An 11,019-nucleotide genomic window follows, 5' to 3' on the forward strand; every position below is an offset into this window, starting at 1 on the left:
GCCAGCAGTCACTGCAGGGCAGTGGGAGCAATCACTGTGCAGTGGGGTAGCAGGAGCAGTCACTGCATGGTGGGGGAGGTCAGTGCACTGGTCACTGTGTGGGAGCAGTCACTGCATGGCCAGTGTGGTCACTGTGCAGCAGGTGAGGTCAGTGGAGCGAGTGGTCAGTGTGCAGCAGGAGCAGTCACCACGCGGGAGCGGGCACAACATGGCTCTGTGGCAGGAGTGGTCAATAGAGTGGTCAGTGGAGTGGTCACTGTGCAGCAAGAGCAGTCAGTGCAGCAGTCACTGCGTGGCCGAGGGATCAGTGCAGCAGTCAGAGCAGCGGTCAGTGTGCAGCAGGAGTGGTCAGTGCAGCGGTCAGTGCACAGCAGGAGCGGTCAGTGCGGCGGTCAGTGTGCAGCAGGAGCGGTCAGTGCACAGCAGGAGTGGTCAGTGCAGTGGTCAGTGTACAGCAGGAGCGGTCAGTGCGGCGGTCAGTGCAGCGGTCAGTGTGCAGCAGGAGTGGTCAGTGCAGTGGTCAGTGCACAGCAGGAGCGGTCAGTACAGTGGTCAGTGTACAGCAGGAGTGGTCAGTGCGGCGGTCAGTGCACAGCAGGAGCGGTCAGTGCAGTGGTCAGTGCAGCGGTCAGTGTGCAGCAGGAGCGGTCAGTGCAGTGGTCAGTGCAGTGGTCAGTGCACAGCAGGAGCAGTCAGTGCGGCGGTCAGTGCAGTGGTCAGTGCACAGCAGGAGCGGTCAGTGCGGCGGTCAGTGCAGCGGTCAGTGTGCAGCAGGAGCGGTCAGTGCAGTGGTCAGTGCAGCGGTCAGTGTGCAGCAGGAGCGGTCAGTGCAGCGGTCAGTGCGCAGCAGGAGCGGTCAGTGCGCAGCAGGAGCGGTCAGTGCGCAGCAGGAGCGGTCAGTGCAGCGGTCAGTGCGCAGCAGGAGCGGTCAGTGCAGCGGTCAGTGTGCAGCAGGAGCAGTCAGTGCGCAGCAGGAGCGGTCAGTGCAGTGGTCAGTGTGCAGCAGGAGCGGTCAGTGCGCAGCAGGAGCGGTCAGTGCAGCGGTCAGTGCAGCGGTCAGTGTGCAGCAGGAGCGGTCAGTGCAGCGGTCAGTGCGCAGCAGGAGCGGTCAGTGCGCAGCAGGAGCGGTCAGTGCAGCGGTCAGTGTGCAGCAGGAGCAGTCAGTGCGGCGGTCAGTGCAGTGGTCAGTGTGCAGCAGGAGCGGTCAGTGCAGCGGTCAGTGCGCAGCAGGAGCGGTCAGTGCAGTGGTCAGTGTGCAGCAGGAGCGGTCAGTGCGCAGCAGGAGCGGTCAGTGCAGCGGTCAGTGTGCAGCAGGAGCGGTCAGTGTGCAGCAGGAGCGGTCAGTGTGCAGCGGTCAGTGTGCAGCAGGAGCGGTCAGTGCAGCGGTCAGTGCGCAGCAGGAGCGGTCAGTGCAGTGGTCAGTGTGCAGCAGGAGCGGTCAGTGTGAAGCAGGAGCAGTCAGTGCAGCGGTCAGTGTGCAGCAGGAGCGGTCAGTGTGCAGCAGGAGCAGTCAGTGCAGCGGTCAGTGTGCAGCAGGAGCGGTCAGTGTGCAGCAGGAGCGGTCAGTGCAGTGGTCAGTGTGCATCAGGAGCGGTCAGTGCGCAGCAGGAGCGGTCAGTGCAGTGGTCAGTGTGCATCAGGAGCGGTCAGTGCAGCGGTCAGTGTGCAGCAGGAGCGGTCAGTGTGAAGCAGGAGCGGTCAGTGCAGTGGTCAGTGCGCAGCAGGAGCAGTCAGTGCAGCGGTCAGTGTGAAGCAGGAGCAGTCAGTGCAGCGGTCAGTGCGCAGCAGGAGCGGTCAGTGCAGTGGTCAGTGCACAGCAGGAGCAGTCAGTGCGGCGGTCAGTGCAGTGGTCAGTGCACAGCAGGAGCGGTCAGTGCGGCGGTCAGTGCAGTGGTCAGTGTGCAGCAGGAGCGGTCAGTGCGCAGCAGGAGCGGTCAGTGCAGCAGTCAGTGTGCAGCAGGAGCGGTCAGTGCAGTGGTCAGTGTGCAGCAGGAGCGGTCAGTGCGCAGCAGGAGCGGTCAGTGCAGTGGTCAGTGTGCAGCAGGAGCGGTCAGTGCGCAGCAGGAGCGGTCAGTGCAGCGGTCAGTGTGCAGCAGGAGCGGTCAGTGCAGTGGTCAGTGCAGTGGTCAGTGCACAGCAGGAGCAGTCAGTGCGGCGGTCAGTGCAGTGGTCAGTGCACAGCAGGAGCGGTCAGTGCGGCGGTCAGTGCAGCGGTCAGTGTGCAGCAGGAGCGGTCAGTGCAGTGGTCAGTGCAGCGGTCAGTGTGCAGCAGGAGCGGTCAGTGCAGCGGTCAGTGCGCAGCAGGAGCGGTCAGTGCGCAGCAGGAGCGGTCAGTGCGCAGCAGGAGCGGTCAGTGCAGCGGTCAGTGCGCAGCAGGAGCGGTCAGTGCAGCGGTCAGTGTGAAGCAGGAGCGGTCAGTGCAGCGGTCAGTGTGCAGCAGGAGCAGTCAGTGCGCAGCAGGAGCGGTCAGTGCAGTGGTCAGTGTGCAGCAGGAGCGGTCAGTGCGCAGCAGGAGCGGTCAGTGCAGCGGTCAGTGTGCAGCAGGAGCAGTCAGTGCGGCGGTCAGTGCAGTGGTCAGTGTGCAGCAGGAGCGGTCAGTGCGGCGGTCAGTGCAGTGGTCAGTGTGCAGCAGGAGCGGTCAGTGCAGCGGTCAGTGCGCAGCAGGAGCGGTCAGTGCGCAGCAGGAGCGGTCAGTGCAGCGGTCAGTGTGCAGCAGGAGCAGTCAGTGCGGCGGTCAGTGCAGTGGTCAGTGTGCAGCAGGAGCGGTCAGTGCGGCGGTCAGTGCAGTGGTCAGTGCACAGCAGGAGCGGTCAGTGCGGCGGTCAGTGCAGTGGTCAGTGCACAGCAGGAGCGGTCAGTGCAGCGGTCAGTGCAGTGGTCAGTGTGCAGCAGGAGCGGTCAGTGCGCAGCAGGAGCGGTCAGTGCAGCGGTCAGTGTGCAGCAGGAGCGGTCAGTGCAGCGGTCAGTGCGCAGCAGGAGCGGTCAGTGCAGTGGTCAGTGTGCAGCAGGAGCGGTCAGTGCGCAGCAGGAGCGGTCAGTGCAGTGGTCAGTGCGCAGCAGGAGCGGTCAGAGCAGCGGTCACCGCGCTGCCCAGGGGCGAAAACCCCACCCCTCTGTGTGTTCCTGGGTGTTCCACCGCCCGCCCGCCCCGCGGGACCCCCGAGGCAGCCGGGACAGGGACAGGAACCGGGACAGGGATGGCGACAGGGACGGTTTATTCATCCCGGCGTGGGTGGCTGCAGGGCAACAACGGCGGCGGTCCCGCGGCGGTGCCCGGCGGGGACCGCGCCGGGCGGCTCCGCGCCGCCTCAGCCGTGATGAGCCCCAGCAGGAGCAGCAGCCCGGCCGCCAGCGCCAGGCGCACGCTGTTGCACAGCGTGTAATCTGCAGGGACAGAAGGGGCCGTCACTGGGGAGGAACCCGCTGGGAGATCCTAGTCCTCCCACGGGGGCAGGGACACACAAAGGATCCAAAGGGCAAGGGGAGACCCTAGGGATGTCCTCGGCTAAAGAGACACAAAGGGAAGTTCATAGGGAGTAAAGGGAGCCCCGAGGGGGCCCCCAGCTGCACCTCCCACATCCCTGTCCCCTGGGGCACCCCCTACTCACAGCCTCTCACCTGTGACCCCACCAAGTGGGGCCAAAGATGAAAAGGAGGGAAGAAACATGGAGCTGGCCCTCAGATGCCACTGCCAGCAAGATGGTGACACTGAGCTGTGACAAAACATATGACTGTCCCTGGGGCTGGGAGGTGCAGGGAGAGGTGTCCTCTGACTCTTATCCCCACCTGTCAGACCAGCAACCCTGGTGTCTTGGTCATCTGTACGATCTCTGAGGAGCTGGCCAGGCTCAAACAGGTGAAGGAACCTGGAACCCTCTCCTTGGTCCCCTCATACAGCTGCTTTCCTGCCCTAAATCCTCTTTTCTAGTTCCCGCAGGATGTGACAGATTGCAGGGAGGAAGAGTGGAGCAGGATGTGGCTGGGGGGATGTCTCACCTCTCACCACCAAGTCCAGGGTGTTGCTGACAGCAGACCATTCTCTCGAAGCATTGAAGGTGTAGCACTGGCAGCTGTAGCGGCCGCTGTCACCTTCCTGCACAAGGGAGAGGTTGTAGTCGCCTCGTTCCCCGGGGAGTAGCTGGGCTCGGATCTGGCCCTCCAGGTACAGGTAACAGCCGGTGCTGGGGTGTGTGGTGGTGCAGCGGAACACCACGTCAGCTCCCGGAGTCACCCTGTGCCCAGGCAGGACAGAGAGCTCGGGTCTGGGCAGACGGAGCTCTGTGGGGACAGGAGAGGGAATGAGAAGGTGCAGAGAGCTTTGATGTGCCAGGAGCACCAGGATCTCTGTGAAGCCACCAACTGGCTCAGGCAGAGGTGAAGATGGTCCCCACCTCTCCAAGCCAGGGAAGAAAAAACCCTGTCCATCATGTGAATAGCCACAGGCATCCTGGTGTGCCCTGGGGCATGTGACCTCACAAGAGGGGAAACAGCACATTCCTCACCTTCCACAAAGACTTCCAGTTCAGTACTTCGAGCCAGCACAGTGCCTCCCTCCAGGTAATGGCAGCTGTAGCTACCTCTATCCTTGTAGGTGGCATGAGAGATGGAGAGCTTGGCCCTGCTGCCACTCTGCTCCAGGATTCGGTGGCTGCCCTTGTACATTACAAAGCTGCCATAGCTATGCTGGCAAACGCAGCAGATGGTGATGGAGCCTCCAGGTGGGATCACCCCAGGTGGCTTCTGGAAGATGGAGATTGTGGGGGCACCTGCAAAGGGAGAGAGATGCTGCCAGCCAGACAGGGAGCCCCCAGCAGCTGCCCTGCTCTGAGCCCAGGGCAGCCACCAGGCCCTGTCTGCACACAAGGGTGAATTTTGTTCCAGGGGGCTGTGGAAGAGCCGTGAGAGATGGGTGGGCCCAGAAATGTGTCCAAACTCCCCATCCACCTTCTCAAGATACTCACTTGGTGTAGCCTCACTCTGTGACACCAGCCAAGTCCCTGCAAGAGAAGCAGCTGCATAACATCTCTGTGGAGTGTCTGGAAAACTCCTGTCGCCCTCTGGGAATCCCCACAGCCTCTGGCACTCACCTAAGGCCAGCACACAAGTCACGGGCAGCATCACGTCTCTCTTGGCTCCCTCTCTATTTGGCTCAAGCAGGGTTTCTTCAGAGCAAAGTGCTGGCCAGAGGCACCAAGCAGCTGCGTGGCTTATTGTGGCTACTGATAAAACCTCATCACAGGCCACCTTCTGTCCCACGGCTCGGGTTTCTGCAGCACGACTGCAGGGCTGGGATGGTTGAACTGGAACCTAAACGTCCCAGTCACATGCCCAGGGCTGGGCCCCTGTGACAACTTAGGTCTTAGGATCTGGCAGACCTTGGGGGAAAGGCTATCAGGACTTTTTGTTTCTCTTTCTTAGATCCGGTCACTTGATGGTGAAATGGCTTCTTCTCTGCCTTATGAAATAGGGGGTTGTTTTGCAACCACAAACCCACAAGTTTGGTGGCTCAGCAGAATGAAGTAGAAGGCAAGGAACTTGACTTCCTTTTTTGGCCATTTCCTGGGCTACAGTGTCTGTCTTTGCAGGAGGGACAGCAACACTTCCTACCTGTAGGTCTGGGTGCACCCCACAGAGATGGTCCCACTCCTCAACCATCCAAACCCCCTCAGTCCCACGCTGGAGCAACTGATGGTCCTTACTCCAGACAGCTGCTCCCTTCCACCCACACCTGGAGCCAGGTGCACCTCAGCTGCATCTTCTCTGGGTTGGCCAGTGATGTAGACAGAGCTCCCTTTGACAATAACGAAGAGCTAATGAAACAGGGAAAGTCGTTTGCACCTCTGGATGTGGGAGAAGGGAACGGATGAATTCTGGCACTGGGGCTGTGTGGGACATGTGCAGCTCGTCCAGGAGTCCTGCTCTGAAGGTGGCAGCGTTTGTAGCTCCCTGCCTTCCTGTGAGCTGCAGGCAGCACATCCTGAACCCTCTGCCTCTGCAACCTCTGCCACAACTGGACCCCAGAGGAAAACCAGGGAATGCCCAGGGCTGGGTGAGTGGGGGTTATCTGGTTGTAAACCAGGGGGAAAAGGCAAAGCTATACTTCTTCCAGACCCTTTCTTCCCCCTTCAGCCTTTTGGTCTCCCTTGGAGATTCCATGGGCAGGGAGAAGTTTTGGCAGCAGGGTGCCCTATGGCCTTTTCCTGTTCTGGACACCTCCTCTGGCCCTCTCTCTTATCTAATCACCCTTTGCCTCCCCCAGCCTCAACTGATTATTGGCATTGATGACTTAGCATTTTAGCTTTTATATTTTTCATATATTTGTAATCCTGAAATTCTTTAGTGTATAACTCTAAACTCCATACAGTGACAGCTGCTGCTTCCCATTTTGTTCAGACACAACAATTCCTCTTCAGGCCTGGCAATCAAGGACACCTCACTGTCTCAGGTCACAAGAAATGTAAACAAAAATGAGTTGGGGGGAGCAAACCAGGTGTAAATGACTTCATTACCTGAAGATTAATTGGAAGATTAGCCCCCAGTATGCAAATGGACCAAACTTAATGAAAGTTATAAAAGTATGAAAACCTGTGAACCCTTATCCATTTTGGGTGTAGCCCCTTGGGGTTTTGTCTGCCCAAAATGTACCTGAAGGCCCTTCAATAAATATAATTGCTTAATATTCCCTTAATTTTGTCTGGCCTCTGTTTTTAGGTAGCCCCAGAAAGGCATCAGCATCTCCTTGGAGAGCCTCCTTTCAGCCCCACAGCCCCCAGTGGCCACACCAAACTGCTCTGGGCTCACCAGTGCCCAGTGGTGAACAAGCCCTGGCCATTCTGTGGCTCTGGCCTGGCTCACACTGTCCAGGATGATGGCGGCATCGCCATGGGCCCATCCATGGGCACATTGGAATCCTTGCTCCCCTCTCCAGAGCCTCTTCTCACATCCCTCAGCCTGAGACCGACCTCTGGGTGCACATCCAGAGCATGGGACCATGGAAAGAGTTTTCCCCCTCCATCACTGTTAAGAGTTGCCTGATCCAGCAGCCCGAGAGAGAGGAGGCTGCCACAACTCCAAGGCCCCAGGTCCAAGCAGTTGTGGAGTCCCCAGAGGACAGGTGGGGTCACACACAGACACAGCAAAGTCCCACAGGTCTGGACAGGCACACAGGGCCTCCCACAAACAGCACCAACAGGATGTGCACCTTATTGTATTCCTGCAAGCACATTTGAGCTTAAATATCAAAAACTTTAATGAACAATGTACCCCAGAGTCCCACCAGCATAAACGGTTCTACAGGCTGTAGGGAAAGATGTGGCTGGACACAATTCCTCATATCCACTTAAACAACTCCAGAGAACTCCCCTGTGATCTGGGCTTCACCCCCAGCTACAGCTACACCTCCCTCTGCTGCCCAAAGGCGACTCCTCAGCAACTGCATTGCCTACAAGACAAGGTTGCTGCACATCCTCACCTCAGCAGCAAGTGAAATGTCACCCTCTGGCAGGAGTCAATATCCCCAGAATTCCTGATCCCAGCCAGTTTAGCCCTTTCTACCATTGGACATTCTCACCTCAGAATCACAGAATATGCTGACTTGGAAGGGAGCCATCAGAACCATTGAGGCAAAATTTTGGCTACAGTGAAAATATGTGAATCAGTAGGTTCTTCTTTTTTAGGTCCTGAAGGAAACCATTGTCACATAATATTTTCCTTTCAGTCATCTACCTTCCCCAGTTTAATTCTGCAGCCTCAAGTCACTGGCTAGAGCAGAAGTATGTCCATACTAGAAACAAAACAGGGAAGAATAAAGAAATACAAGCTGTTTCCAAACCATGCAAATAACACAAGAAACCACCCCTGCTGCCAAAATCTAGCAACTGCTGCAGTGCTCCCAGCTGGCAAAGCAGACTCCAGCAATGATCTTCCACCTGCTCATTGGTGGGACCACCACATTCATAACACCTGAGCCATGTGTCCTGATAGCCCCGCAGGCCTTGGATGGCACTTCCCACCTGGATTCTCCCTGGCTGTCAGTGGAGGTCTTAATAACAAACTCTAAAGACATACAGATGCATCTTCAGACAAGCTAAGCATGAAACAAACTCTACCTGCCTGTTCACACACCACCAGGTGAGTGTGCAGCCATGTCTCCCAGCGCCGAGGCCAGAGAGCAGCAAGAACAAGTCTGCAGCAGACTTCCCAGGAAAGTTGGCTTTAGAAATATCAGGGCAGACTTCACAGCGTTCTACACCTGCCTCTGCTGAAGAGAAGCAGCAAACTCAGGCTCTCAAGGCAAGCAGCATCAACCCACAATTCACTGAAGTACTCCCAAAATTTGACATGGTGCAACATTGACTATAATTTGTGCCACAGACATTTTTAGATTTTAACCATTAAGCTAAACCACAAAGGATTTTTTACCTGTCACACAAATTTTAGAACTGTGATAAAAAAAGGCCAAAAACTTGGGAAATAATGCTGTCCAAGAAGACAAATGAGAAGACATTCCTAAGATTAAATTTTAAAAATGTTTTATGTAAATGATATTTTTATCTTTTTTTTGGTTAATTTTTCACACTTTAAACTATGCATTAATTAAAATACTGTGATAAATGCATCATCTTGAATTATAAAATAGTAAAATATTCTTGTTGAAAATATTAACAGGAAAATGTTTTTTCCACCTGGGTTGTTTCAGATTAGTTCAGAATAAAAATAACTGATTCCTTCTAACAAGCAGGTTTTATTGGTTTTTCAGTGAACCTGCATTTTCCAAAAGAGAAAAAAAAACAATTATAATGTCAGTCTTGTTTTGGGTTCTACTTGCTTTTCTTGTGATCTACCTATTTTTGCCTTTCATTTTCAGTTTCAATTTCTCAAATTTTGCCTTAATTTTGAGAGCCAAGATGGCTGGAGAATAAATGTCTAATTAGATCCCTCCCTGTGCCTCATCTCAGAACACCGGTGTTTGTCCTGGCCCTGCTACATCCAGAGAGAACGACAAGGAAGACTTTGCTCCAGACATGCAAAACTGTTCCAAACAGCCCAGGAGGTGCCTCAGCTTGCTCTGTCCACCTCTCAGCCCAGCACGTGAGAAAAAGCAGGGAAGAGAAGGGTCAGTTTTATTGCACCAATCAAGGGAAGGACTCATTTTACTTACCTTCTGTCATGGTATAATCCCAGACAGCAATTAAGCCTCATACACAATTCCTGGTGGGATGCCGGAGAGAATCAAATGGTCAAAGTGAAAAAAAAGCCCGTTGTGGTTTGAGATAAAGTTGTTTAATAAGGGAAGGAAAAGCTACACATGGAAGAAAAGCAGACCAAAGGATTTATTCCCTATGGTAGCAGCTCTCTGGCCACAGAGAGCAGTCACAGACTTTCCGAGGCATTTCCCCAGGAAGGCTGTGACAGAAGCAGAGAAAAGAATGATCAAAACAATTTTTATCTCACTTGCTGCTGCTCGGTGTTTGTGCCCATGTGGAATGTGTTCTGGAGATTGTTTACCCGAGGTGATTGCTTGATTGGATTCTGGTGATGGCTGCTTGGATCCATGGACCAGTTGGATCCACACCTGTATCGGGACTCTCAGGAGAGAGAGTCACGGGTTTTTGAGTTAGAAGTGAGTGAGAGCTCTTGCTAATAGAATAGAATAGAATAATAATATAATAGCAATTGATCAGCCTTCTGAATCATGGAGTCAATGCTAATTATTACCCAGCTGGGGGCCTGTGGCAACAATTCCCCACCTCCCACTGGCAGGTTCAGCCGTACCCGGGACACCTTGGCTCCATCACAGTAATAGTGACTTGGGAAGACAAATGCCATCACCCAAACATCCTCTTCTCTCTTCCCCAGCTTTCCCTGTGAGCACAATGCCATCCTCTGGCGCAGCAGCAGTAGCTGTGTGTCCCACTGTCCCCTGGCTAGCCAGAGCTCCTGGCAGCACTGCAGGACTCATCCCCATCCCTCCAGAGGGGAAACACAGAGCAGAGGCCCATGGCTATCTGCAGTCCCACCTGTCCTGGGGTGACGTTATGGTGCTTGTATCCCCAGTCGTGTGTTCTGCTTATGCTTGATGTTATGTCCTGTGCCTTCAGGACTGGCTCTGAAAAGTGAAGGTTTGTTTTGTCTTGTTATCAGGCTCACCTCCCTCCATGGTCTGTGTCTAGGAGAGGCTAGGGCTTGCTTGCTTGCTTGCTTTCGCTTTGCTCTCGCTCCTGCTTTTTGCTTTTGCCTTTGTTTTTGCTCTTGCTTATTAGTTAGTTTAGCTAGGCAGTCCAATTTTTTTCCCTGGACTGCTTTTCTTTCCCTTTCCTGAATACCATTCGAACCTGCTCCAGACTGGGACTTGGGAAACACCAAGAAGCACCGAGAGCCTGCATTTTGTGTTCTGCAGCAGCCATTCCCAGCACCAGAGACCGATAACTGGGCGACCACTCCCAGGAGAGACATTCTGAATTTGTCATCTCTTCAGAGCGGTGAAAGAGTTTTTGTCATCTGGTGTTGTTCATTTTTTTGTGCTGGGGAGTGCTTTGCCTGTTAAATAAACAGGTTTTTCCCACAACTCTCCAAGGAAATTCTTCCCGAAGCAGGTGGGGGAGGGGCCGTAGGGGTTTGCTTTCTGGGGGCTCCTTCCGGAGGTTTTCTCCCAAATTTGCCCAAAACCAGGACAGCTCTGAGGCTCACAGGGATGAGGGTCTTGGAGGAACAGGAATCTGCCTGGAGACGGGTCAAAGTGGTGGAGCACTGACCTGAACACCATCTCACTCAGCAGAAAGGTGAAAGAAGGAAGAAGCGAGGAGGCTTCCCTGCAGAGGTGCCTCACTGCATCCCCTGAAATTTGTCCTACATTTGCCCCAAGTCACTGTGTCCTACAGGTTCCTTCTTCATACCTTCCAAGTGGTCTCATGTCTTTGTGGTCTTTTTGCCTTCACTCTGCAGTCCAAGTAGCCTCGATGTGGTGTCCCTGTGATGTTGTGTGGTCCCCACATGGTCTGTAACAGTCCCTGGGTCTGA

General features: G+C 54.9%; 1 protein-coding gene across 1 annotated transcript; it reads right to left on the reverse strand.

Annotated features, from left to right (window-relative positions):
* Positions 1-3,214: 3,214 nt before the first annotated feature.
* Positions 3,215-5,971, reverse strand: LOC137484430 (osteoclast-associated immunoglobulin-like receptor). Its single transcript, XM_068208297.1, has 5 exons — positions 5,088-5,971; positions 4,962-4,997; positions 4,503-4,766; positions 3,997-4,278; positions 3,215-3,384 (listed from the first exon to the last, which is right to left on the reverse strand). Exons 1-5 carry the CDS (start codon positions 5,116-5,118, stop codon positions 3,215-3,217), a joined length of 783 nt encoding a protein of 260 aa, XP_068064398.1. The 5' UTR covers positions 5,119-5,971.
* Between the last annotated feature and the right edge of the window lie 5,048 nt (positions 5,972-11,019).

Source organism: Anomalospiza imberbis, chromosome 17 (genome assembly GCF_031753505.1).
Source record: "Anomalospiza imberbis isolate Cuckoo-Finch-1a 21T00152 chromosome 17, ASM3175350v1, whole genome shotgun sequence".
Lineage (NCBI taxonomy): Eukaryota > Metazoa > Chordata > Aves > Passeriformes > Viduidae > Anomalospiza > Anomalospiza imberbis.

Bases quoted from the DNA above. Each gene is read 5' to 3' on its own strand.
- LOC137484430 (XM_068208297.1), bottom strand. From the start codon at position 5,118: ATGCTGCCCGTGACTTGTGTGCTGGCCTTAG. The intron at 4,279-4,502 runs GTGAGGAATGTG...CTGTCCCCACAG, and splicing joins ACTGGAAGTCTTTGTGGAAG to AGCTCCGTCTGCCCAGACCC. The intron at 3,385-3,996 runs GTGAGACATCCC...CTGTCCCTGCAG, and splicing joins CCTGGACTTGGTGGTGAGAG to ATTACACGCTGTGCAACAGC.